General features: G+C 53.9%; 1 protein-coding gene across 1 annotated transcript in view; it reads right to left on the reverse strand.

Moving 5' to 3' along the window:
• Positions 1 to 503: 503 nt before the first annotated feature.
• The window catches only part of OTOF (otoferlin), a 113,363-nt gene continuing 86,356 nt past the window's right edge, over positions 504 to 27,510 (reverse strand). The window contains exons 20-46 of the mRNA XM_075497212.1: positions 27,159 to 27,249; positions 26,164 to 26,280; positions 24,808 to 24,960; positions 24,137 to 24,326; positions 23,620 to 23,744; positions 22,235 to 22,369; positions 21,585 to 21,746; positions 20,027 to 20,146; positions 18,723 to 18,884; positions 18,269 to 18,431; positions 17,193 to 17,323; positions 15,580 to 15,609; positions 14,773 to 14,910; positions 14,288 to 14,354; positions 12,217 to 12,341; positions 11,398 to 11,532; positions 10,320 to 10,457; positions 8,915 to 9,042; positions 8,155 to 8,325; positions 7,424 to 7,584; positions 6,572 to 6,714; positions 5,965 to 6,053; positions 3,911 to 4,009; positions 2,037 to 2,278; positions 1,495 to 1,673; positions 1,220 to 1,320; positions 504 to 684 (exon numbers count right to left, since the gene is read on the reverse strand). Of these exons, the coding sequence (XP_075353327.1) occupies positions 504 to 684; positions 1,220 to 1,320; positions 1,495 to 1,673; positions 2,037 to 2,278; positions 3,911 to 4,009; positions 5,965 to 6,053; positions 6,572 to 6,714; positions 7,424 to 7,584; positions 8,155 to 8,325; positions 8,915 to 9,042; positions 10,320 to 10,457; positions 11,398 to 11,532; positions 12,217 to 12,341; positions 14,288 to 14,354; positions 14,773 to 14,910; positions 15,580 to 15,609; positions 17,193 to 17,323; positions 18,269 to 18,431; positions 18,723 to 18,884; positions 20,027 to 20,146; positions 21,585 to 21,746; positions 22,235 to 22,369; positions 23,620 to 23,744; positions 24,137 to 24,326; positions 24,808 to 24,960; positions 26,164 to 26,280; positions 27,159 to 27,249 (3,676 nt within the window). The remainder of the gene's footprint in view (positions 685 to 1,219; positions 1,321 to 1,494; positions 1,674 to 2,036; positions 2,279 to 3,910; positions 4,010 to 5,964; positions 6,054 to 6,571; positions 6,715 to 7,423; positions 7,585 to 8,154; positions 8,326 to 8,914; positions 9,043 to 10,319; positions 10,458 to 11,397; positions 11,533 to 12,216; positions 12,342 to 14,287; positions 14,355 to 14,772; positions 14,911 to 15,579; positions 15,610 to 17,192; positions 17,324 to 18,268; positions 18,432 to 18,722; positions 18,885 to 20,026; positions 20,147 to 21,584; positions 21,747 to 22,234; positions 22,370 to 23,619; positions 23,745 to 24,136; positions 24,327 to 24,807; positions 24,961 to 26,163; positions 26,281 to 27,158; positions 27,250 to 27,510) is intronic.

Raw genomic sequence — 27,510 nt, forward strand, 5'->3', positions numbered from 1 at the left:
CCACTCTGTGCCGTCCCCACGGTGGTGGGGCTGGTGTGTCTCCAGTTGTCCCAGGTCCCCACTTCATCCTTGTTTCTGAATGTCCCTCCACGGAGCCTTTCGGGACGGCTGCATGGCTCCAGCAATGCAGCCCCAGCTCTTGCTCCCCTTCCCCTGGGGCCGGGGGCTGAGCTCCCCAGGAGGGCACCTGCCATGGCCACAGTGGGCAAAGGGCTCTGAGACTCCCAGCCTGGGTGCCCCACAGTAGCCAGCTGGGCACCTCTACCAGCCCCGCTGAGGGACGCACAGCCTCGGGATCGACGCCACCCTCCGACCCCATTTCTCTGGGACTAAAGCCATGAATGGGACCCACAGAGGAGGAAGGCAAAAGAGGAGGCCCAGCAGCAGGAGCAGCAGGGAGGAGGTGTTCCCCGAAGCTGCTGAGAGGCTGCAGCGAGGAGAAAGGTATGGGGCTGGGGAAGGTCGTGGCGCAGGGCTGGGGACATGAGGGAGGCTCCCGTGCTTCACGCTCCCAGCAGCTTCTTGACCATGTAGCCTGGCATGCTGTAGAGGAAGAGGGCGATCATGATGAGGAGCAACAGGGCCAGCACGATTTTGATGATGAGCCACTTGTAGCGCGTGCAGATGAGGTATTTGATGGACTTGAGCGGGTTCAGGAACCAGATAAAGGACGTGTCCGGGCGGCTGCAGAGGAAGCAAATACCCATCGTTAATGCCATGGCCATAGAGAAGGGATGCACGGCAGGCAGCGCAACAACGGACATGATGGGCAAAGGGAGGTGCAGGATCCCCTTCCCTGGGTAAGCCTGCACAGAGTGAAAGAGCCCAACCAGGATGACCAGGAGGGTGGACAAGGGGAGTCAGCATGACATGTGCCAGATGGAGTAATGCAGGTTCGTGAGGGAGCGTGAGGCTTCCAGTTGAAGCTGGAATCTGACGGTGAGGACCGGAGGGGAGGAGGAGGAGGTGGGAGGCCAAGGAAAAGGGATGGAGCCAAGGAAAGGAAGCGGAGGAACAGAGTAAGGAAAAGCAGTGGGGCAGTGAGTAGCAGGCAAGGGGGGGGGAACCAATAGAGATGGCTCTGCCCATAACCCTCATTCCTACATTCCCCAGTGTGACCCCTTCTCACCTTCCTATGCCTGTCTCCCTCCCTGGGGACCACCCCACAGCACCTCCCAGAAGTCCAGGTGCCTGCTGGGGAGCGGGGTTTCCTACTTACTTGGGTTTCTCCAGTGGATCAGGCTCATTGCGAGCCAGCCCAGCGGGGGATTTCTCTGCCTCCTCTGCCGTCAGAAGGTGCAGTTCAGCCTCGACTTTCCCCTGCAGGGAGCAAAGAGTTGTGCTGAGACCTAAGCAGTGCTCCCCACCTCAGCCCCCCAAGACATGGTGACAGAGGGGACCTGCGGGAGCAGAGGCAAGTGCGGGGGCGTGGAGGGTGTCTGCAAAGAGTGCAGTCCCCTGGATGCAAAATCCCTCCCTTTTCCCCATCCTTACGGTGATCTCCAGCTCGTCATTCTCATCTCTGGCCACGAACGGCCACCAGCCCTTCACCCGCTTCTGCTTGAAGATGGAGATCATGGGCAGCTCTGCCTCGTTTGTCACCATCTCCAGGCTGCACTGTTTTGATGTCTTGGCTCCCCGGGGGAAGCGGTTCAGGTCCAGCTCAATGGCCCCTGGCAGGAGAAAGGGGAGCACAGATGTTGACACCCCCAAAATGCTGAGTTGTGGGCTGGGCCAGCACCTCCTGCCCTGGAGAGCAACTTTAAACTAGCTCTGCAAACTAAAAAGCTGACATCTTTGCTACAGGAGCAGCCTTTGAACAGCAGCAGTGGAGACAAGGGCTCTCATCCTACCTGCTCTTACCAGCAGCATCTAAAGGGGGTTTGTAGGATGTTGTGGACTCAAGGAGCAGAGCTGCCCTTCCAGGTTCTGTTCCTATATAGGCTTTGTCTTATCCCACACTGCTCCCTACTTGTCGAGCCATGGGCTCTCTGCTGGCTGCCCCACTGCCCCAGCTCAGCGGACCCCTGGCTTACCGAGGAAATCGTCGGCTGAGAAGTGGTCAGCATCCCAGACCTGCAGGGTGAGGCGAGCTGGGATCTTGTACTCGGTCTCATCCCAGGAGAACATGGACTCCTTCTTGGAGATGACGATCTTCTCCTCTGCCATCAGGTAGTCAAAGGGGAAGATGTAGCGCCAGTTGAAGTTGCCTTCACCAGTGAGTGAGTGGTAATGGACATCTGTGTCTTGCTTGTCCTCCTGCTGACCCTTCAGCCACCTGCAGGATGAGAGGGGTGGCACACGTTACAGGAGGGAGGAGAGGGCACAGGACCACCCTGTGTGTGCAGCCAGGACGTCTCCAGGCCAGCAAGGCATGGACAGACTGGAAGGACCTAAAAGGCGTGAGCAATGGGCTGGGGCTGCTCGAATCACCACAGCAGCATCTCCAAGGGGCAGAATGGGCATGGGGGCAGGAGGGCCCTAGAGGGAACAGGGGCGTCGGAGAGCAAGAGATGCAAGTGGGTTGTCAGGGGTCTTTCTCTGGGCAGGGAGATGTTAAAAGAGGTGGACAGGAGCAAGGAGCATTGCTGGGGAGTCTGGAGAAGAGCATGCTGGAAGGATGTCCCCATCCTGCACTGGTGGAGCGGACAGACTGGAGGGTGGGGTTGTCTCTGCTGACCCAGTCTCCAGTGAAGGGACCTGAAATGCCCAGCTCAGATGGGCACTGTGTCACTGGAGACAGCGGGGTCCCAGTCATGCCGCTGTGGGAGATGGGGTGGCCATGATGACCTTGCCATCACATGTGCTTGTGCCTCTAATTTTCTGGCTCCGGTGAGCAGGATTCCCAGAGCAAAAGGGACACAGAGGATGGTCCATACCAGCGAGTCGGGGCCCTGGGGGAACACAGCTTTGTTTTAAAGACTGTGAGTGCCCCTCGGCTTCTTTCTCTGATGAGCCCAAGCACCTCTGTTCCCCAGGGTGCTCTCAGGTGTGTCCTGAGGGGCTGCAGCCAGCAGGGACACGACTCCATGCACAGGCACCCAATGCAGGGTTGTTCTCTCGGGCTCTGAGCGTGCCGATGCCCTGCTCTGCCCCGCAAAACACAAAGGTCAAGTGATCCCCCGCCACACTGATGGGGAAGGGCTGGGGCATCTCAGATTCAGAGCCATTGCAGAAAAGCCACTGGGACCTGAAACGCCAAAACAGACCCAGTTTTCTGAGAGCAGCACGAGGTGCAAGCAGAGGAGACTTGGCCTGAGCTGGCGAGGCTGCAGAGGAAGCAGCGAGCAGTTTAACAGAGTGGTGGGAAATCACTGCATAGTCAGCCACCAGCCTGAAATGCCATTGCATTGATTTGAGGTCCTGTAAAGAACTGGGCTATGAGCAGGTGTGGGTCCCCTCATCTCTGTACGGGTGAGTTTTGGAAGGGGCTTTCCCCTGCTGCTGGGTGAACTAACTGCAATTTGGCTCCAGATGCTGGCATTGGAGGCTGCAGGGCTGAAGTGCCAAGTGGGGGCATCAAGACAACCTCAAAAAGGGGAAGAGGGGCAGATGGGACCAAGCAGCGAGGCCTCAGCCATTACCCCCTGACATAGATTTTCCCCCCTCCCGCCAGGAAAGCATCATCTTCCAAAACCACCTCATCGGTGTTCCAGATAATAGCCCACAGCTCAGAGCTGGGTGGCCAGGCCAGGCACATGGAGTGGGTTGTGCAGCCAAGAGAGAGAGATGGAGAGGCAAGAAACACAGCACAGGAGTCAATGACAGTGTGGGTGCTATCTGACCCTGCACCACGGTCCATGTCGTACCCCCCTCCCAGCTCCAAAACCACCCCGGGGACCCCAGCGAGCACCAGCACCCCCCGGGGAGCAGCAGAGGAGGTGGTACTGGCATGCCATGCTGTACCTACCCCCTGACAAAAATGTCACTGGATTTCTCGCCAGTAAAGTAGTCATCGTCCTCCAGGATGACCTCGTCTGTGTTCCACACTATCACTCTAAGCTCATATCTGGCAGGAGGAAGGGAGAGAAGGAGGTGAGGCACAGGGGCAGGGGAAGGGGCAGGAGGGAATGGGGTGATGCTGCCAGAAACCAGGGCCAGGCACTGAGACCACAGGGAACTGCTCACAGGGATCTTATCGAGGGATCATGAGGGCAAGAACAAGAGGGGGATCTCCACATGAGCTCAGATCAGCCTAGGCAGGGTGAGCAGAGCAGCAAGGGGAACTTTACCTCCCTCTGCTCTGAACCTTTGCGAGACCCAAGCCAAAGGTTCGAGGGGACAGCCCAGGTCTTTGGTAGATTTGTGGCTAAAATGAGGTCTGCAAAACAGTCTGAGTCCAGCTCTCTTCCTGGTTTCCCCCCCCTTACTCAGCGGGCCTGTCACCCCCTACAAATGGGGGGATTGGGTTTGTTGCTGCCTTCAGAAGTGAGCCCTGCTCCCATGTCCAGGGCAGCCCGCTGGGCATCGCAGTCCTTCTTAGGACTGCAGCAGGTTCAGAGACTCCGAGGTATTCCCAGCACTGCCTTTTGTGTGCAGCAGCCCGGGGTTTTCCAGTCACATTTGGCTTGGTTGGGAATTTTGGTGATGGAGAAAGCAGCTCTGGTGGGAACGGGTGGAGGAAGAGCAGATGCCAGATTCCTCGCAGGGTGCAGCTGCAACATGGAAAGGCTGAAAGAAGGCTGGGGGACGGTGGCAGAGAAACACAGCCATGCGGCCACAAGCACAACACATCGCTAGAAGTACCAGGGAGTCCTACAGTGAGGGGAAGGGGATTTACAACTTCCTTAACCCGCCTCCTCTGGTATCTCCCTCTGGCATTGCCCTGGCTGAGCCCAGCTGTGGGACTCCTGCCAACTCCTCCAGCCCCAGCCCGCTCCTGTCTGCACCCATGAGTGGGAGCTTGTCCCATGCTGTGCCTCTCCAGCACCTAGCACCTACAGCTCGTGTCAGGTGGTGCCAGGTGCTCCCAACAAAGACAGCGGAGATGGATTAAACCCCTAGGATGATAACCAGGCATAACCTTGCTTGACACAGGCTATCTACCTGCAAACCCTCTCTTCAGCCCATCAATAGGAACATCTCAGCTCCAGCTCATGGGTCACTGCTGAGCATGGCTGCCCTGGGGCTGCACTGTAGACAACCCTCTGCTCTTCCAGTCTGTGCTGGTGTCTGGACCTTGCCCTTGGCCTCAGCTTTCCTGCAGCTGCCTGCCCTGCTGTTCAGACCCCATCTGCAGCCCGCTGGGATCAAGGGACATTCTCTCCATCCAAGGAGTCATCTGCTGGGCATGGGAGTGCAAGAGACTCCCACTGGGATGCCCAGTGCTGTCCCTGTATCCTGGCCCTTGGGGTGGGAAAAGGGGCCCAAGGACACAGTCTAGCAGGGTAAGGCAGGGCCAGGAGGGATGCTGAGGGAAGAAATGTCTTTCTTCTCCCTAAATGAGTTGGGAGAGGGCAGGGTGGGGAGGGAAGAACTTTTATTACACTGCCTGTTGCCTGCTCTGTCCTGCTGGGATTGACCAACTCTGTCGCAGTAACCTTCCCTGCCCTGGGCTCCAGCCATCACCTCCCGGAAAGGGCCCATCCAAACTGCCTGGGGATGCCTTGCCCTCGGCTAACCCTGCCCCTGCCTGGGAGGGGGTCAGGGCTGGGTGCACTGCTCTGCCCCGGCCCTGTGCTGGGGACTGGGTAACAATTTAATTTCCTAGTCTACACAGACGAGAGAGATCAGGAGCTGCAGGGGATGGAACAAGTGGGATACCACCCTTCAGTAGCAGCTCTGGAAGGGGAAGACATCACTCGATGCCTCCAGTCTTGGGATCTCTGGAAATGCCAGCATGGTTGAGGTACCCAGGCAGAGGGCCAGGCTGGGCCATGCAGCAGCAGCAGGAGAAGGGAGAAGCAGGAGTCCATCCCCAGCCTTGAGTTTTCCCTGGGGTTGGTTGGCTGGGAGGTTCCTTACTTCTTTGGTTTCCTGGGGGAAATATCAGTGGCAGGGCCAGGCGCTGGCATGTCCATGGGGAACATGTCTACCCACATCTCCAGGCGACCCTGCAAGGTTGGAGAGGTGCAGTCAGCTCCCCTTGTCCCTCCTTGCCCCCCCTCACCCGGCAGTGTCCCCCCCCCCAGCTCCTCTTGCCCTTCAACATCAGTCTGGCCATGCCAGATGTGGGGCAGGACATGCAGCACTGAACCCTGCCAGATATGGGGCAAGGCAGGGCTCCTGCATGCCATGAGTCCTTCTTCACCCTCTGCAGAAGACTGTCTCCTGGCATGGCGTGGTGCTGAGGTGCACAGGCATGGGGAGTCAGGGGACCAAGTGACTTGGGGGTGTGAAATGGATGAAGGCTGGAGCAGGAAAGGCACCGAAGATTTAGCCTGCTAGGGTCAACATGTGACTGTTAAGGGCTGTAGATGCCCAAGTGCCACTCTTTGCAGGATGCCTCCCCCGTCTCCGCTGCCCACAACAAGGTGGGTTACGGCTGCTCTGCCCAGCCGACATCTCTGCTCCCTGCTTGGAGGCTCTGCAGCATGGGCTGCCTCCACTTCTGCTCTGGGACTTTGAGGACCTGCTCGATGCCCGGCTTGTCAGGGTTCAGCAGCGGACGCGTCTCCACATGCTCGGGGACCAGCTTGCAGCCTGCCCGTGGGATGTCCTCCCAGTGGCGCAGCACAGCCAGGGCCAGGTGTTCATCTGTCTGCTTCTTCTGACCTGCGTGGGCAAAGGGAGGGCTGAGCTTGGAGAACTGGGCAGAGAGACACCAGGGACAGCAAACAACCCTGTTCCTCTACCCCTACTCCAAGGGCGCAGAACTGCCTGCTAGCTACTCCTCTCCCTTTCCTTGTGTACAATTTGTCTTTCAGCCAACACTTCCTAACTCCTCTCTTTCTCCTCTCTCTAACCCTAGTCATTTACAGAAGGTCCAGATCTCCTGCCAGTCTGCATTTTCCCAGGCTGAACAAGCTCTGTATCCATTGACCACGTTCTCCTCCTCTTCTGCACCCCTCCTGGCCTGCCTCAATCTTTCTTGAGCACACGTGAGTGTGTTGGGACACAACCATTGTTTGGGGATGCGGTTACATGGAGAATGGCTTCCTAAACCCTGGAAAACCCAGGTGGGCTGTCTTCATTGCTCCTTGGGCATACACTGCCAGGAGGAAGTTTTCAAAGGCAGCTTTGGTGATGCTATGCCACAGATGGCGGTAAGTGATTCTGAGAGCAACCCACTGGCCTGGGTGGTCTATAAGACTCTGTCTAACTGGTCACATACTGGAAAGTCCATTTAAGGTGGTGGATGGAGAGTGGTTGCAGTGCTGCTTTGGGGTGATGGGGCCACTACATCTGTCTCCAATCCTGGATGATGAGGGGACACCCCAGAACTGTGCTCCCCTCCACAACCTTCATCCCATGGGGCAGGTACCGTTTTCATCCTCAATCTCCGTGGGGCCGGTGAAGACCCTGTTGGCAACTTTCACTCTTCCTCCTGGCCCAAAGTGCGGCCCATCCACCTTGCCCTCTTTGCACAGCTTGGACAGGATTTGGGAGGGCTTCATGGGGTCACGCCAGGTGTTGTAACCATGTCTGTGAATAGAAGGGCACGGTCAGTGAAGTAGTAGCAAGATTTGGAGGAAAAAAAGTGATTTTCTTCCCCTCTACCAGCAAAACAAATGCTACCGCCATGACAGACCCAGGTTTCACAGGGAAAGGATCTGAGGCAGCAAACGTGAAACTTCAGAGCAGACTAGGTCCCTCTGTGCCCCCTCTCTACACTTTGCTAGCACCTTCCACGCCAGCCCCTTCACTCTGTGCTGACTCAGACCTGAAATCCTCAGCGCACCCCACTTGACTCCTGATGCTCAGCATTGCTCCTTTGGCCCTGCTGCTATTTCAGCTCTGGCCTCACCCCTCTACCCAGTCCCACCAGTGCCCCTCAGTCCCTTCCTCCCTGCCCTGGGCTCCTTACAACCTGCTCCACTGCTGCCCTGCTTTGCTGGTCACAAAACCTGTCTTAAGAGTGAGGGTACAGCACAGACTCCTCCATTAGCAGGCAACGAAGGAGGGAGATTCCTGCAGGAGATCTAGGCTTGGTGTGGAAGATGAGACAGACATGGGGCCAGGCAGAAGGCTGGGCAGAGAAAGCTTTGCTCGTACATGGAGTAAGTCTGTGACACCCCACAAGTAGCTCGGTGCTTGCTGTAGTAGCGGTTCTCCAGATCAATCTTGGTCTCTCCAATGAGGTCGTCAGTCCCCACCAAGTCCCAGTCGTACACCGCCACTGTCAGCATGGACTCCATGGGAAAGGTGGCCTCGATGTCAAAGGATCTAGGCCAGGGGAAAGCAGGTGAGGGGAAAGAGAAAAGCTCTTGAAGGGTTTGGCTGCTACTCAAGACAGACACATGGGTGAGGTGGGTCTGCTCCAGTCTGGAGCACTGGACACTGTTTAATTTGCATCTACCACTGCAGGACATTTGAGGTTGGGGTTTTAACTAAATCTCTGCACAGGCTGTTTCAGATCCAGCAGCCCTAGACAGGAGGTGGCCCAGGGTGATTGCCTGACCTGAGTGTCAATAGCCCTGAAACTAAGTTCGTGTGTCACTGGAGATCCAGGCCATACTTTCACTGGAGTTCAGATCTAATGATACCTAAACTAGGTACTTAATCTTGATCAGATATGGACGTCTCTTAAATACCCTTTACTATATTGACCATGCCACTGGCAAAGAAGGACAGATGACTGAAATGAGGACACCTACACTGCTTGCAAGGAAAGTTCTGTGTGATGAGTCCCATCTTTTGAGCCTTGCTTGGGCTGCGAGATGGATAGGGTGCAGGTCCAAGGGCTGGCAAGCTTGGCTCAGGCTTAACTCACCCCTTCCAGGTGCCGACAGGTAACAGGGCTGGGGCAACTCACTTTCCGAAGACAGGGTTCAGCTGCTTGGAGATGTAGTTCTCCTTGTCTTTGATGTCCGTCTTCCCCAGCTTGATGGCAATATAGGGGTCGGCTTTCCCATTGATGTCAGCTGGGTGAAGGTCCGTGGCCTGTAGGGAACAGATGAGACACATCAGTGCCATCCACAGTAGCGAAGAATTCAGGGATGGCCCCATTCTCCATCCCTGAGACCAGCTGGCCTTACCTGGCCATAGGCATGGAGCTAAGCTCTTTGGTCCCCCTGAATAGAGAGGCTTGGTTTAAACTGGGGATAAATCATCTTGCCTTGTGTTGATCCCTGTCCCGGTTTGGGGAGGGGTTGGGGCTGGCTGTGTCCCCTCAGAGAGACATAACCACAGTCTCCTTTGGCATCTCTCTCATCAGTGGAAAGAAACAGGCTCCACTGAAGAAATACCGAGCAACAACCTGACCAAGATGTCGAGAAGACTGTCCCCTTCCCCTCTTATTCTCTCCACTCACTACATGAGGGCCAAGGGCTTCTGGCTTCTTCCCGTAAAGGGGGTGAGTATCCCCAAACTCTTCAGTCCTAACCTCCGTCATGGCACACAACAGCAGATGCCCATGCCAGGACACATCCAGCCGGTCCTGGTTGGTGGTGGTGCTGACCGGGCTGGTGTCTACCATTGCAGCCTCAGTCTGTTGGTGATGGATGGGAGACTCGTGACCCCATTGGGCAATGGGATGCAGCACAGATGAAGAATTAGGCTAGTAGGAAATGGAGCCGAAAGTAGGTTGCGTTTGTAAAACACTGGGACAAGGTGGTGACAAAGGGCAGCCTGGGTTCTTCTAGCAGGACTGAGATCCCTCTTAAGTGCCTGGCTTCAGTACCTCACTCACATGCTTGGGGACACACGGATGACTAGTTTAGAGGTCAGGAAAGGACTTTTTCCAGAGCATACTCCATATAAAGAAACGTGCGTTAGCTCAGCGTGTGTTCAAGGAGGTGCCATGCCCTTCAACCAGGTCTACTAGACCCTGCCAGCTCCTATTTGGCTCTGCATGTACTTCACTGAGGTGTCATGGCTATGTAAGGAACCAGCACCTCGCAGCCCAGGCTGATCCAAATTATTCAACTTGAGTTAAGCACTAGGACAGACACGCCGGTCCATCCTACATACCAGAAGAAAGGTCTCTGGATCTGGCAGGAGCTTGGATCTGGCTTGCTCCCAGTGCTTGGAGCAAAAGCTATGGAGACACCATTCAAGTCCCCATCAATGAGTTGCTTCACTCCTCATGCTGCATCCTTGGCCCTGATGCACTGAGCGCTAAAAACCAACATCCCTACAGCTTTGGGACCAGTTCCTGGCTGTGCATCATGGAAGGGAGCGCAGGATCACGCCTTGCTACACCACACAGTTATACTCACCCGCACAATATAGACTCGGACCAGCACATTGATGGGGTCGTTGCTGGGGATCCCCTGGAACATGCCAAAGTTCGGGTCGTATCCTGCTTCCTTGGTGATATCATCAGGGAGCGGCACTTTGTAGACACACATGGAGCCCTAGTGCGAGGGAGCGCACAGCCCGATGAGAGTCCTGCTGCCCAGGGGCTCAGGATAAGCAGACCCATCCCAAACCACCCTTCCTGAGGACCCAGTCAATATCCCTGTTTCTAGCGACGTGCTGGAACAGACAGGCCAGATCTGGAAAATTCCTCCACTGTGCAAGCACCTCTTCAGGGGTTGCAACCATGAGCAGAGAAATTGGACAAAGGGAAGGAGGCCTGCAGAGGAATCAGGCTAGCAAGGTGCTTATGGACAGGTATTTCCAAGAATAAAACTGACAGGAGGACAAAAGCAATGGGAATAAAAGGGTTGACAAGGGATAGGCTGGAAAGTCTGGGAACTACCACATTGAAACACTGCTGATTTCTATGCTCCCCTAATCCTAATCCCCTAATCTGATCCTAGCTAAAGTGGGGAACTGCCTGCTCATCTCCTCTGCTAAGCAAACAAAGGGCAAAACTGGCATCAACAGGCTTCGTCTGGCCAGGATCCCACCCTCAAAAAAGTTCTTGTCCAAGAATCATAGCTGACAGATGTGCTCCTACATTGCGTGGGTCCTGGCAATGGTGCAACATGGCTGTGAGCCCAGGTGACCGGTATTGGTGAAAAATGGTTCACAGAGATAACCCAGAGCAAGACTTATATCCACAGCAGGCATGAAAGAGGATCTGCTTTTCCCTTGGCCTCCTGTAAGAATCATCAAGGATCTGTTTGCCTGCAGATCACCACCGCTGTGGATGCACTTTTTGAAGCCATCTGATTTCTGGGGCTATCCTTGGAGGCCTTCCCTCCCTGCAAGGTGCTGCAGCTGGGTCAATGCAAATTGGTTTCTATTGCACCCAACCCCTTCCTGCTAAACCAGCTTCAGCAGAGAAACCTGTTGGCAAGGGTTCCCCAAGCTGCCCCTGCCCTGGCCCGACTCAGCAACCAAACTCACTTTGAACCTCCCCACTATCCGCTCCTCTTCTGTTGCATTGTCATCGTTGTCCCCAATCTTCCCACGGAGCAGGTTGAAGGTGTGCAGCCAGTCCTCAAAGTTATCAAACTCTGTTTCCAGCTCTTTGTTGAAGACCTGAGATGACAGAAAGTTAAAGGAGGGGAATTAGGTAAAAAGAAAAAAAAGGTGAGGAAAAGATACGGCGACTGCCTGAGGCAACTCAGAGGGAACATGGACACCTCAGCTCCCAGTGCCAAGTTCTCTAGGAAGGGAAAGGATCTCCAGGGTCATTGGGTTGGACCTTGATGCCACAAGCACCTCCCCGAACTGATAACGTACAAGAGGGAAGCTCAGCTGAATGGGCAAGGCAGCTCTCCCCGCTCTGTGCAAGACCCAGGTTTAAACCCCTTCTGAGCCCCAGAATCACAGACTACGTTAATGCTAATAAACACCATGGGCCAGTACATTGAACCAGAGCCCATCCCTGCCCTGAGTCCTGGCTGGGCCAGCCATGGCCAGGCTGGAAAACTCTCCCCTCCAGCCAGGGCACATCCAAGCTGCCCCAAGGATGCTCCTAGCCCAGGGCAACCCCTTTTCTGTAAAGCTTGTTACCTCTGACTCCTTCAAACTATGGAGAGAAGCTGGCAGTCCCAAGGCACATCTCACCTAGGGTTAGATAACCCTCAGATAGGCAAGGTGCCTCATGCAGGGTTGATCCATCCTGCTCTGATCTCCAGGGGGCTGGGACTGCCATCCTGCCAGACTTCCAGCCTGCCACAGAGCAGGCAGGGTCTTCTCCTCCCCTGCCAACATACGCACCTTCAGTTCGTCAATCTTCTGCTTGTTCTTCTTCTCGGGAAGCTCAGGGGCTGACTGTTGCTTCTTTTTCTTATCGTCTTTGGGTGCCTTGGACTTCTCCTTGTTCTTCGCCTGACTCTTGGAGCCTTTCATGGGAGAGTCATCAAGTTTGATTTCTGAGTCCGAGGGGAAGTGGTGGGGAGGGAGGAGATGGAAATGAGGGTGAGGAGGGGTGGAGGAGACAGGGAGGGGGGACTTGATGGAAGTCCTTCAAACAGGAGGAGCATGAAAGCTGACAGATGCTACTGCCTGCAGCTCCCATCCGAGCCTTCTCCTGTCTTTCCTTGACTCTGGCCACCGCTGCCCAGGTCACAGCATCTCCAGGAGCCCAAAGTCTCTGTGCAGGGAGCTTCCAAAGTTGACCTGAGCACAAGTCATTTGGGGGACTACAAAACATGGACTGAGAGTGCTGGGCTCTGGCTAGCTTCACTAGCAGCGAGAAGACCTGATCCTGCCCACAACATCTCCTTTTCTTCCTTCTAGTGGAGGCTTTTCCTTCTGTATGCAGCCTGGAGAATAAAACCCCAGCCTACGTATTGCAGAGGGGACAGTGCTTGATGCTCAAGCACCAGAGCACAGGCTGCTGCCCTTAAAGAGGTGTTGCCCATGACCAGCTGCAATGATGGGCTGTTAGGGTCTCTAATCAGAGCAACCACCAGCCAGGGATGTCAACCGCACTGGGAACAGGCTGCCTGGAAGGGCACGTTCAAAGAACACTTCTCCCACCCCTCCACAATCCCCATCCATCTCTGCCTCTGCCAGCTTTCATGACTGCTGAGCAATGCAGATGGGGACAGACAGATGACAACAGAGAAAGACTTAATGTGGAAGAGGAAAGGAGGAAAGAATGGGAGTGCCAAGGGGAAACAGACCCTTCGCAGAAGACAGAAGGAAAACAATGCAGGACACAAGACACCCCCCAGCAGCCCTGCCATGACAGCAAGCCCAGGAAGAAGCTGCTCAGAGTTGTCTCCAAGCTCAGCAAGACCCGGCCTCATCTTTCTCATCATATGAAGACTAGTCTTCCAAAAGAAACCAGGCTCTGTATTTTTCTCAGCTAATGGATTTTGGATTGCCCGGGCATGACAGCAACCCGTTGTCATGGGGTTGCGGGACATACGGAGAGCATGAGTGAAAGTCCTCAGGGAAACCCATCCAAGCCCTGCTGGTGGGACTGGCAAGGAGCCTCCAGGCTGCAACTGGACAAAGTCACCCTTGACCAACATGTCCAAACTCACTTGTGGTACAAAATTCCTCTCACCCAACTTTAGACATCTACAGCACTCCATGTGAGCTACAGACCCCTGACTTCCTTCAGAGAAAAATGCATTTAGGGCACAATTAATCTTATCGTAACACTGTATTGAAAATAGGTCAGAGAACTTGCCCTAAAACTGCGTATTTTTCTTCACTCTCTGTGCTAGAACAGCAGACAAGAAAGCCTCTACACGCAGGTAAAAGCACTCAGATTAGATGAATCCCAGACCTTTTGCCTGGTTGAATCTTCCCTTGCAAAAGTAGAGCAAAATTTGAAAACAATTTTAAGCCTCCTGCAAAACGAGGATGGAAAACTCCATGAAGGTGATCTAGAAGTATCTATTACTTGGTGTGCTCAACAGACTTCAAGCATACAGTCCTATAGCTAACACATCTGCACAGCCAAAGCGACGGGACATTTAATGACATACTAAGTTGTCATTGCACAAAAATGTCCCCAGACAATAACATGGATCCTGGTCACTAGTCTGTATTACTTGCACATGGCCTTCCTCCCAGCATGGATGGGTTGGAGGCTGTCACAATACCATGCTCTGATTTGGATTCACCTGGCATTAGCATGTTAGCCCAACACAGCCCACACCAGGCGTGCATTCATAAAAATTGATCCTACACGGGGATATACAACACGCTGTGAGCATCTGGCTTGGCAGAAGAGTAACGGCATGCTCCAAAAGGGATGTTCAAGCACCAAAAGGAGTCCTGGTCCCACCTTTCCCTGCCGTGCTCCCTCCCTCATTCGCAACCTGCTTACCCTCTGCAATCTCCATTTCTTCCTTCTCCTCTGCTTCTGCTGCAGCTGCTTCCTGCTGCCGGAGTTGCTGGAGGAGAAATGAAGCGAACAGAGAGTGGGTGCTTGTGCCGAGGTCTCTGTGCTCACTGGAAATGCCTAACTCAGGGTCACAGCTCGCTCTTCCCATCTGAGCTGTGAGCGAGGTTCTGGCAGCGCTGGAGAAATCAAAGTTGCTCTGTGCAGCCTTCAGCACTGATGCTGTTAAATACCTGTGTCTGAGTACAAACACAGGTCACAAAGTCCACCCAGCGTGCACTCAAGGAAGAGGAATCCTGCTCAGCTCTGCCAGGTAAAAAAAAAGCCTTGCTGACAGTCAGGCAAGGTTAGTGAGGAAAGCAGCACAGCCCCAAGCCTTTGCAAGTAGCTGGAAATAGGTGAGACTGTGCAGGCAGGAAACATTTTCCTCTTCCCCTGCTACATACACCCCTCCTCTGCTCTGCACCCACCTCCTTCATAGTCTCAATTGAAGCAAAATACTTGGACCACCAGTCTAGCATGCTCTCGTCTGGCTCCTCCTCTTCTACTTCTTCTCCTCCTCCTCCTCCTTTCTTCTTCCTCTTCTTTTTCTCCTTCTCTTCCTCAGACTGCAGGGACAAGGGAAGCAAAGACAGAGAATAAGAAAGACCAGATGAAAGTGAAATGTCTCTTGAAGTGCAAAGGTGGTGGGTGAAGCACCTGAGAAGGCCGAACCCTCCTGGCTGGGTGGCCTCATTAGCACTTTCCCCCTTTTACAGCTGCAGACACTGAGGCACAGAGCAGCAAAGCAAGATGCCCAAGGCTCTAGAGAGACACAGTGTCAGAGTCCCGAGACAACCCCTCCCATCCATCATCCCTTTCATCCATGCATTTCCCACGCTGCAGCACCTGAATCTTACACGGTAGCAATCCTCCCTCTGCCCAGCAAAGTCCTCTGGGCCCACTTATTGGTGCATAAAGCCTTTTGCAGCTGGTATCTGGTTTTGGTGGGATTAACCAGCATCTCTCCCACAGGGTACTGCTTGCCCTGCTCCTCCTGGCACAGCTGGGCTGAGAAGTGCTGGCCCAGAAGCACTTCCCAATCTGTGAGGACCAGGCCACTGCCATATCTATTGATGAGACCAACGCTGCTCTGTCTTTGCCTTGGGACGGAGGGGCACTGGTACGCGCCTATCGTGGGGTTGGTGAGGATGCATGGTCCGTTGAAAGCCGCACAGAAGGGTTGGATAGGGAGCGGAGGGTTGGGAGCAGGGATGCAGAGCAGATCCATCACTTACCACGTCCACTTTCACCACTGCATCGGAATTCTGCCGCCCGGGGTGGAAGGGAACAGGGAGAGGGAGAGCAGGTTAGCAGCGCAGCCTCAGCCGAGTACAAATACACACTGGCACACGCATGCATCAGAAGTCACAGACAGCTCCCCAAGGATGGAGGAACTGAATGCCTTGAATGAAGAGCCCTGGCTGGGAAAGCTCTGCATAGAGGGGAGGTATCTGCTGTGACACACACACCAAATCCATCTCCGCGTGGGAGATCTCTCTCTTGTGCTCTGCTAAGGGAGAACCACAGTCCCAGACAGAGAGGGATGGGGTCTGGAAAGACACTTTGGCCTTCAGCGTGGATAACACCTCTCTGCTCTGTTGGAGCTTTTCTTGTCTATCTAGGAAGGTCTGCAAGCTACTGGGGTAGATTTCAAGAAGCATGTGGGTGTTGGGGTGTTCGAGACATACCCACGCACACATATCCTGTAGCTCCTGTTGCATGAAGCTGTGTGAGCAGACGGACATGATACAGCTTCTTGTGCACACAGGAGGAACTCTACATATCAGTGCATATGTAAATGCACCAGGGACCTTGTGGGGTGTATGTATGTGTATGTATCTGTACACGTGTGCTTGTGAGGCTTTGTATGTGCCATAGCCTTTCTGTAAATGCGCACACGTGAGGGGCCACGCATATCTGGAGCCCACAACATGCCTATAGGTACATGTATGCGCATGTGCTGCTTGTGTAGGGGGTTGTGTGTGTATGTTGCTGCAAAGGGCCTCCTGCAAAAAGAAATCTGTTGCTTTTTGTGGAGGAAGCTCTGGAACGAGTACAAGAAGGAGTTGAAATCCCTGTTCTGGGCAAGAAAATGGGCACAGGCACATTCAGTTTGTGAACAAAGCCTGACGCCTCTGGGACACCTTGCCTGTCCAGTGCGTACAGTGCCGAATTTTCAGGGCAAGCACAACAGGTCTAAAGAGCTTTGGCTGCCTCAGACTGACTCTGTGGGCCTGGGTCAGCTCTATGCCACGCACATCTGCTGTGTCCTGTACGGCTCAGACTTGCTGTACAGTGGCTGTGCAGCAACACCACGCTGACCACCCATCTGGACTGCTGAACGGGCATTTCAAAGAGCTGATGTAGCCGTCTGAATGTCTCAAAACTATTGCAAAAAGGAAAAAAGTTTCAGGGAAATCTGTGTGACTCTGGCTGCTTGCAGAGACTGCGTAGTGTGCAGTGCTTTGAACAGGCAGGATCGCTGCAGCTGTGCAGATGGGGAATTTCCGATGGGTCACTTGTGTCTGCCTTGGTCACAGACAGGGCCAGGGTTGTGCTCGTGGGTGCTCATTCCCATCTGACTGTTCTTGAAGGAAAACATAAAGCTGCCTAATTTGCATAGCCCAGGGCAGTCCTTTTCTGGGCAGCAAGCACCAGCTCATTTCAGAGAGGACAGAAAGGGGCCAATTTGTAGGACTGACAATGACCCAAGGCCCTTCATTCCAGGCATCAGCCCAACCCCGTGTTCAGCAGGACAAGGCGGCTTCTGTTTGGGTGGAATCCCTCAAAGACTGGCAATCCAGTGAGGAAAGAGATGCTAAAGTGGTGGTGACATATGGATACTCACAGCTTCCAGCTTCACCATCGTCTCCATCTTCTTGATGGGAACCTCAGGTTCCATATTGACAACGATCTCCCCTGTGGGGCGAGAGCGATGGGCCCCGTTGGCCATTGCCAGATAGCTGTTGAGGTGTTTAGCTGGACAGAGGACAGAGAAAGAGAAAGAACAAGAGAGAAGGATAGTGTAGAGGAGAAACTGAGACCTCAGGTGAGATCCTAGAGGATTCATGCAGGAGTGATGTGTGACTGCCCTGTTCAGAGAAGAAGAGCGGAGGAAATGAGCACAGACCCTTACAGCATGATTAAAAAACCCTTCCATAGCAAAGGAAAGCAGATGATGAGAAAGGATTGGTTTTTTTCACCTGCACCAGTGTCCAGAGGAGAAGAGGCAGAGAAGATGATTGCCCTGAAAGTGTCATCTGGCATGGACAGGTCCAAACCTGTGGCTGGAACCAGGGATGGCCCTTGGCAATCCCCCCACAGACCTCCTGTCTCTGCCCAGCCAAGAGTGCCTCCTCTTCCACCAACGCCTGGGAGGAGGTGAGCAATTCCTGTGGCTCACCAAACCCTTGACTGCTGTGCTGGGTGCAGGAAAAGTGGGTTTGAGATGGTTTTTGCTGTCGGGAATTCTCTGGTGCTGATAGATGAGGTGGTGGTTGGGATTGAGAGGGTGGCCACCCCCAGTCTAGCTTTCTAGTCTTTACTCAAATAATAGCAGCAGCAGGCACGGAGCATGGTAAATTCATCTCCCAGTCTTGAGGAACATTTGGGGAGTGCAGAGTCATGAAGCCACAGAGATGTTAGAGATGAACCAGCCTTTCTTGTCTTAAAGGTATCAGGGGGAGCACGCGGTTATCACAGTGAGACCCACAGATCAAAAAATCAAAGGGGACTCATGGCCTCACACCCTGTGCCTTCTCACCCCCTTGACCCAAACCCTGAAGCACTGCTTGCTTAACCAACAAGCAGGCAATGCCCCATAGTCCTTACAACCCATCTCCCTCTTTTCCCTGCCCCTCAGTTGCACGCAGTGCCCCACCGATGACCCATACCAGCCAGGTCCCCATGGCCCAAGCCTGGTACCTGTCATATTCCAGTGTTGGGCTTTCTTATCTGGTGGGCGGTAGATGAACTTTCGGAGGGAGCTGACAGCATGGGACCCCACCAGGGTGTAACGCCCAAAAGCCCGGCAGTCCACCACCCGGATGTTGAGGGGTGGGTGGAGCAGCTCATTCTCTGGGAGGTCCTGGGAAACAAAGGTGTGCTGGTTATCAAGGGTTGGGTGTGGGCTGTGGGATGTCTACTTTGGTGGTTGGAAAGGCCAGCAGGGACTAAAACAGGGATCATGTTGGAGGAAGAGGTCTGGAGCAGCTCCTGCATGGCTTGGGAGCCATCAGAGAAAGGCTATCACCAACTGGGATGGAGCTCATGTTCTCCATTGCCGTGGGGAAACTGAAGCAAGGGGCTAGGAACCATGGTTTGGGCTCCAGAAAATCTGGGTTTCAGCTGAGGGCTCGGGGGAAGAGGAGGCACTCACCACTTCGAACCACTTGACCAAAGTGCTGAAGTTGGGGTTTTTCTTGTAGTTTTGGATGAGGGCTGACTGGACCCCCTTCCCAGCACATTCAATGTCCACCCGGGGCCGGTCCACCTGGGCCAGGTTCACTCTCTTCAGATCCCTCAGGCCCCAAAACAAGATCTAGAGCAGGAGGAGGAGAAGGAAGAGTATGAATGTGAGGTGGACTGCCCCTGGCTGAAGCCAGGCTGGAGCCAAAGGAGTTGGTTCTCCACATCCCCCAGGAGCAGGGACTTTGCTTCAAAATGTCATCACCTGGGCAGTGGTGGATCCCCGAGGTATCCTCTCCTCCTCCACATGACTCAGGGCTGCAGCACAGTCTCTCTTTCACACTCCATATAATCCACCCCACACCTGATCTGCAGCAGCCTAAGATCTCCAACCTGCTGCCCTCTACACTCCCTTTTCTGCCTTTCTCCCTTTCTAGCCTTTTTCTGCCATGGGACTCCATAGAGCAGGACCAGACCAGCTTTGTCCACCCACAGTGGCTCTTAATTCAGCGCTGCCATCATTTTGTCAAAATGGTATCAGTATCACTGGGGAAACTTGCCTCTCCCTTCTCAGGATAACAGACTGCCACCATGACCAAAAGTTCCCATAAACTGAGATTTTTCCACCTCCTGATGCCCCATGGCTGTATTCATCAGAGGAATACAATTCATTTAACCAGCTGCAAATGTGTGGAAGACCAGGAGCTAGGATCCTTCTAGCGACCTGGAGATCTGGTCAGCAGCATCTCACCCGAACAGAGATACCTACAACCATGGGTGAATTGTGCAATGAACGTCACTGGCTGTATTGCCTGGATCACCACCGAGACAACCAAGGGACAGGGTCCCTGATTTGATGCATCACCCTTTAGATATCTACAGATACATGAGAGGCATTCTGCCCTTGATGCCTGAGACTGGCGGGATGCAGCTCACCTGACTGCTGCGGGTGGAGATGTATTACACGTGTATCTCTAATGTGCCCTGCATTGCATCTCAGCCCAAACGACGTTTACGGCAGGGCTCTAGACTTGCTATGGTGGCCACGTTTAAGACAGCAAGGAGTGATCCAGGTCCCTGTTCTTTTAGGGCTGCTGCAGCCTCGCTCCCTATACAGCCAGTACAGATAGATCCTTGCAGTGCAGACATCTGGTCTTGGTGCCCAGCTAGTCATCAGAGCCTCAAAGATCCTCCTTGGCCTTCAAACACCCATGGACAGGTTGTCTTGCCCCACATAATGCTGAACATTAAAATTCGGTGCTCCAAGGCAATTACCTCCACTCTGTATTTACTCAGCACTGGCCGAATCCCCAGTGGCACTGGCAGGATGGGGCCCCGGTCCATGTCTGTGGGGCCGTCGATTGGGGGCAGGTCTGACTTGCCCCCAGGGCCAATCTGGAAGAGATGCAGCATGGATTAGGGTCTGTTCCTTTGAACTGGTGCTCAGCTGCTGGGAAGCAGTTTTTTGTCAGTCTCAGCTGTAACTGGCACACCCTGGTCTCATGCATTGGGTCTGTGTTGTCTCAGAGGGTGCAGGAGCAACAAGGGTTCCTGAGCATCCAGCTGACTGTACGGTGCAGGTACTTGGGGAAAAGGCATACACATGAGCAGAAGGTGCTGGGCAGTGCTGTGCTTCCACACGGGACAAACCCAGCAGCAAAGCAAACTTCTCAGCCCGCCAACGCACCCCAACCCCAGGGATGTTCCTTTTCCTCCTGCAAGGAGTTGCATCTGCCTGGGCTGGGTGTGAAGAGATGCAGAAATAGTCCAAGAGCTCAGCCCAGGAGCATGTTTCAGGTCCCGTTTCCAGCCTGGGACATGAGGGAGATCAAATATCCTATGTGAGGAAAAATCCTATATTTCCCTAGAGAAACCACCCCATAGCAAGGAAAGTTGGGGGAAAAAAAAGGCTTGGATGAGCACCTGCCCTGGCAGGCAAAGGAGACAGGAAAAGCACCCTGGGGAGTGGGACACCAGGCTCAGCAGCAGCCTGCAAGGCTGCCCCAATCTCACCATCATCATGGGGCATCTGAGGACATTGCAGACAGACAGGCATGTAAAGCAAAGTCTCCTTTGAAATAAAGGGGGACCCAGAGGTGGAGGGAGCACGTAGGGTCCCAAGGGTCCATCTCCCCAAGCACTGCCTGCTCCTGGCATGCACAGATGTGAGGCCAGCCTTGGGACCGCTGGCCCTGGCTGGTGCTCAGCTGCATTAGAGGTGCCTGCGGCAGGTCGGTCCTTGCACAGCCAAACCCACCAGCGCTGCGCAGAGTTTGCTGGGGCCTCTCTCTTTTCAGCTGGGACATCTCCTGCCCCCTGCACACCAGCAGACTGCTGAGACACGTCCATACAAATACAACAGGGTCAGTGTGTGGGAAAGGAGGCACGAAAGGGGGAGAGTTTAACTCTGCCACCCCCACAGACTATGAGGCTAAAATTTCACCATATTCTTGGGATGCTGCTATGAATCCACATCCCTTTTTCCTGAGACCTTCAAATTGGCATCTCCGAGAACACCAGGACTCCCACTGGCATCTCCCATATCCCAGTGATGATGCAGAGTTTGGGCTAACGCAGCAGTTAGTGGGGCGTCCTGTCCAGCAGGATGTCTGGGATTCACTGCACATCATCTTGACCAGCATAACTGGGCAGGAGCTGCCCTCTCACTGGGTTAGTAGCTGTGCTAAACCCTTCTAGCTTTTCTAGGATGTACGAACTACCTGCTCTTTGCAGCACCTAAGATGTATAAGCACGGGTTAAGCCCCGCTCCCTTGCAACCCTCCATCCCATCCTTTTCCTCCCTTGGTCTGGGGTGGCTTTGACCAGCTGGTACCTGGAGCAGCTCGAAGGCAGCCAGCAGGTCGCCTGCTGTGGAATTGCCCCGGTAGATCTGGTAGTACTCCAGCTGCGGGGGGAAGCGCGGGGGGCAGTAGGGCTCATCCGACATCTTCACCACCGGTTTGGCAAAGGTGCGGCCCATGAAGTCAGCTTTGCCCTGGAGAGGCAAAGAGAGCACTTAGGTTTGCTGACCCAACATGAGGTCTCCCAAGTTAGCCCCACAGCTCTCCCCATCGTGGTCAGAACAGGACCAGCCCACTGGGCTTGGGACACCAAAGCTCAGTGCCAGCTTTCACCCATGGCTTCTTCAAATAAGGTGAAGGAGGTGGCCTAGGGCTGGGACGGCAAGGAGGCCAGGGCTGAGCAGCTTTTCTAAAGGGAAAGACTCAGTTAATGTCTCCTTGCCTCCAGCCTCACCAAAGCTCTTGCTTCACTCTCCAAAAATAAGATATCATCAAGTTGAGTCTGAGATCTAATGAGCAGCAGAGGCTGCTCGTGCCATGGGAGGTGTGGTGGGGACCATCTTCCAAGGGTCAGGAGAAAAGCTGCTTCTCACATCCTCTGCACCATCAGCATTGCCTCCAACTCAGGAGTCGGAGCAGCATCTAAATCATAAACATTTTCCTTTGCTGGCATTCATCTTACCACTGTGTCCTGGTCATAGATCTCAATGACAATTATGGGAGGGTCATCCCGCATCTCATGAGCTTCTCCATACAGCTCCACATTGTCGAAGACCAGCAGCTGGTCCCAGGTCGGGCAAAGGGTCTCATTGAGAACCTGGAAGAACGGGAGAGGGACTTACCACTCCGGCCAGGGGTTAATGCCCTGTGCAAGGGCAGCAGACAGGGTGTTGGTCTCAGTTTTCCTGCACCAGGATATTAGCAGGGCTAGGGTGGGCAATGCTTTGAAAATATTTATCTATCATCTCAGACATTGTGGACAATGTGAAGGCTCCATTACTTTTAGAATAGTCGCCCCAGGTTTCCTTTATAAGCAATGGAAAGAAAGCAATGTTTTTGTGGTGCAATTTGTCTTTTCCTAAGGTGTATGGCTATAATAGGTGAGCAGCACTGTACCCTGTAGGGGTCCTTTTGTCTTCACTGTTTATTAAGAGAATTAAGAGCGCTGTGATGCAGATGTGTACACTACAGCTGTCTGCAGTCTACTGGGTATCGATGTCCTCCATGCAGTGCTTTGGTTTGAAGCTGTTTATTGGATCAACGAGTGAAGGCAGCCGGTGCTATACAGAGCGTAGGGCTGATGGGGCAAGAGATGGGACAAATCCACAATAGGATCTGAAGCCTGATCTGAATGGAGGGGGAATTAAAGGTCTGAAATCTTGAAGGGTCTGCAGATCTTGACCCTTGCAGCTTGCAGTGTTCACCCCTCGCTCTGATGTTTCTGTTTGCTCTGCTTAATCATCTGCTTCTTTCCGTAAAATCAGGGTGAAACAGTGCCCTGTGACAGGGCAGCCACGGGGATGAGTTCTGGAGAATGAGCACAGCCCTGGCCTGTCTCAGCCATGTGTCAGGCTGCAGCTCCAGTGCCTGGCAGCACTAGTGGGCTGCTGCACATTTTTTTGGACCAGTGAGCCATGGGGTATCTCCCAAGGACTCTTCTGAGAAAAAAAAACCCAACAGCAGGCAAGCAGACACAAATTACTTCCAGTGTCCACCAATCTTGCTAAAGCTTGGCAGCCCTCAGCCCAGGAAAAGATGACACAAACCCCACTTCAACATGCTCCAGTTTCTCCTAACCAGACAGGTGAATCACAGCCACAGGGACGTGGGATAGCTGTGTGCTGGTGTGGGGGGATGTGTCGTGAAGGTGCTCCTGGGGAAGGGGCTCCTGGAGACAGTCAAGCCCCAGTGCTGTGGCGGCTTTCCCACCCCAGGACCCCATGATCAACCTAATCCTTGATTCACTGGCAGTCACGAGACCTGTGGCAGGAGAGCAGGATGGAGAGCTGATGGGACATGCAAGGGCAGAGCCCAGCCCAGCCCTCCAGGTCAGGAGATGGTGTTTACCTCGGTGCATTGGCTCTGGGAGATGAAGAAGACTCGTGCAAAGGGGTCCGAAAGGCCACTGCTGTCGGCCGCAAATAAACTCCTGGCTTGGTACATGTGGGCTCGCAGCTGGAAAACCTGCTTCTCTGCAAGAGAGAGGGGAAGTGAGACAACTTGATATGCAACCCTGGAGCCCAGCCGTGGGGCTCAGCCTGCAGAGTGAGGTCTCAGGGGCATGCTTTCGCTCAGGGCCAGCATTGATGAAGAATATGGGTTCAAAGCTTGAGTCCTGAATGGATATGGACTTCCTCGATGTCCTGCTTGTGGTGTGCAGAATGACAGCTATGAATGGGGTAGGGAAGAGGGTGCACAGTTCCTACACCCCAGCTTGCCATGGGAGCAGTGAAGTACACTGGGACAACTAGAATTGTTTCCTCCTTAGCTCCTGGAAGCCCTTGGCACAAGTGGTGTCCAGCTGGGCTCCCTCCTGCCCTCTCCATGTCCTTTCCCCAGACCCAGGAAGGAAGGAAGTTCTTACTGGTGTAAAGGAGGCTGATGGGTGGGAAGGATGGCAGGTTTTGGCCTCTGGCAGTCTTCTTCTCCTCAAAGCCACAGGGCAGGCCACTCAAGAAGTCTTTGCGCTGTTTGTTGAGGCCCAGCCACAAGTAAATCTCCATCTTGGCCTGAACTGTCCAGCCAGCGGGTCCAAACCCTCTCTTCCCAGGTAGCTGGGCACAAAGGACAGAAGAGTTTACATGCATATAGGGGAGGCCTTAGAGATGGACAGACCATCTCTTGCAGCACTCAGCTCCTTCTGGTGCATCGCTTGTCCCGCTGCCCCTTAAAACCAGGGACCCAGCCCTCATCATTTTGGATCATGACACTACTCTGGCTCATGCATTATCTTCTTCCCACCATGTTGGCTTCCTCTTTCTAAGCCAGCATGCTCTTTTGTGGCCAGCTGGAGCAAACATCTCTCTCCTTTCAAACATTTCTCACTTACCGGACTGGGTAAGATCAGTGGTTCACACTTCCTAGCAGCAGACTTCCACCCCTACCAGTAGAGTCTGGGTCTGTTTTGCCTAGTATTCAAGCCCCAGCAAAACTGGATACACAGCTCTCTCATCTTCATCTCCCATCCTCTCAGTCTGTCCTTCCTCCATCTCCCCCCTCTTGGTTGCAGTTCCCCCAGGAGAAACAGATCAGCACCTTGAGGAAGACGGTCTTCACTTTGGCACAGTCCTTGCCCATCTCCTCGTCCACAATGGAGTAGAGGATATCCTTGGAAGGGATGCGGGCGTAGGCAATGCGCTTGTTGTTGCTCATCATCCAGATGAAGATGTCGGGAATAGTGTGCTGGGGCTGTGAACACCAGCGAAGAGCCCTGTCAGTGTCTCAGCTCTTTCTGACCACTAAGGCACCAGCGGGGCTGGAGACCTTCTGAAGGCAAATTCAACAGATGCCACAGGAGATGGGTGTACCTATTGCCACATTAGGGCCATTGAAATGGTTTTGAGTCTCCCACTGCAGAAGCTTGTCTGCTTAAGAAAAGCTGCTCAGAGCTAAGCTCAGCAGGGTGAAGCCTAGCAGGAAAGAAACTGGGATTTACATTTGTTCTAGTTTAAAAAAAAAATTGGATTGGAAGACTAAAGATTTTCCTTCTCTCTTCATACAGTGGCCATGGGGACTGTAGGGCAGGGGCCATACCTTCATTCCTTACTATAGAAGAGGTTCCCTGACTGGACAGGTCCCATCAAACCTTATAGTGTGGTTTATGTTCTGCTGTGGCCAGTCAAAGCCAAAGAAGGCCTTGCTGTAACAAAGAATATGTAGTCAAGGCTGGCAGCCTGCCATGGGAAATGAGAACAGGAGGTGCAAGAACTACAGCTCCCATGAGGGCCAGTAACCCCCAATGGCTGACCCAGTCCTAAACTGTAAAAATATAAGAGGAATGGTGTGTTTTTCTGAAGGAAGGAAAAAACATTTTGCAGATACAGCATCCCTTTGGAAATGCTGTGAGCAACTCCAATATTATCTCTCACCCATGAGCTGGAGTGAAGCAAGAGTACGCTGCAGCAATAAAAATTAGGTGTTTTGAGTTCTGCAAGAGGACAGGGCTTTATCCCACAGCCCTTTGAAGACCCACTTACTTTAACAACTCCCTACCTACCCACGGTCAGAAATGGCTCCCTGCTGCTGACTTTAACCCTGTGTGGACGTGTGCCACCTTCCGATGACTGATCCTCCAGGGAATTGCATGGCCTTGCCATGGCTAAGGCTGGCAGAAATGCCTTCAGCTCAGCTGTAAGAGGACCCAGCTCTGTTACTGGCTGGGAAGAGCTCTTAAATTTGTTTTAGCGCTGACTCGTTCCAACCCAGCAATACACAGGCAAGCCTGGGAGGCATGGGGCAGTGCGTAGACTTGCAGTGGCTCCTTGCACAAGACGTGGGCCACCGGGGACCTCTCCTGCCTACAGGCTTTGCAGAGAGGTCTCCATCCATCCCAGGCTGCTGTTGGCATGCTCTGACCCAGACAACACCCTCTCTCCGTGCAGAGGGACTCACCTCATCTGCCAAGAACCGGAGTTTCTGCAGGAAGTTTTGCACCAACTTCAGCTTGTCTTTCACGGTGTTCTTCTTCACCTGCGACCTCAGAGTCGTGGCTTGCTGCCCCATGTTCTCCTGTGGTTAAAAGGGAGCCCAAGGACATCATGTAAGCAAAAGCAGAATGGAGCACAGGGAAGGGAGCAGCACCAGGCAGGTCCCTGGCATTTGGGAAAGGGTGGTGAGGAGACAGATGCCTTAATCCCACCACGTACATCCTGGTGATGGTACTTCTGACACCCGTTCATCAACCTGAGCAGGATGCAGGGAGGGCCCCTGACAGTGCAGAGACGTCTGTCCCAGCGGAAGGTGTGCAGGACAGAGAGGTGTCAGCTGTACTTAGGGGCATTTTGGGGTGGCTTCTAGCCTGGTGTTAAGGACAGTCTCTCCCCTTCTGCTGACCCTGCTGTAATTCAGCACCTGACAGTTCACAAAAGGGACGTGGAGGCTTTCACATGTTAAATGAATTGCCCTGTAGGATGCAGCTGGCTACTGAAGCTGGTGTCCTTGGCTGTGCCAGCTGGATAAGCCACCTGCTCGTTGTGCATCTCTTTTGCACCTCCAACTCCTTTGCAAGGAGCTGGGCTACCAGCCCCAAACATCTAGACCATATCTACCCCTGGCGCAGCTGTGCTCTGCAGGGTTCCCCTAAATTACTCCTTCCCAGTTTCCTCAGCTGTTTGACAGTAATGCAGCTCCTCCTCTGTACTCCTGGATTTCTCTCCAAGGCAAAGCAGAAGGTGGTGGAGGGAGGCAGCAGCACGGACCCAAGTGCCACCTGGGACTCGTGCAGGACCGAAGTGCTCTTGAGCTTCTCTTTTCAGAAAGAAACCCCAAACCCTCAATCCACAGAGACTGGAAATCAGCACGCCTAAGGACCAAAGTTCCCCATTGCATTGACAAGGTCCAGCCCCCGTTCATGAATCTTCCTCCCTGGCTGGCTGAATCCCACTTACCAGCTCCCGCATGCAGGACTTGAGCCTCTCCCGGTCCAGCCTCGTGCGGGAAGAGTGGTGCTGGTCCTTGTCAGCCAACGTCACGAAGCGCCTGGTGGAAAAGGTCGGCAGCATGAATCCCGTGGGAGCCCGTGGGCTCTCCCCAAGGAGCCGTGGCAGGCTGGATCTCTGCCAGCCGCAGGGCACATCACTGGAGGGAAATGTCCTTGTTCTCCCCCAGTCTGCAACGCAATCGCGGCCAAGTGCCTGTTTGCACCCAGTGCTGAGTGTCATGCATGGGGTGTAGGTTCTGATCAGGTACCAGCCTGTGGAGGCCACAAGATTGAGGCTTTCACCACTGGTTTGGGGGTCT

This window comes from Mycteria americana, chromosome 3 (assembly GCF_035582795.1).
Source record: "Mycteria americana isolate JAX WOST 10 ecotype Jacksonville Zoo and Gardens chromosome 3, USCA_MyAme_1.0, whole genome shotgun sequence".
In the NCBI taxonomy this organism is placed as follows: domain Eukaryota; kingdom Metazoa; phylum Chordata; class Aves; order Ciconiiformes; family Ciconiidae; genus Mycteria; species Mycteria americana.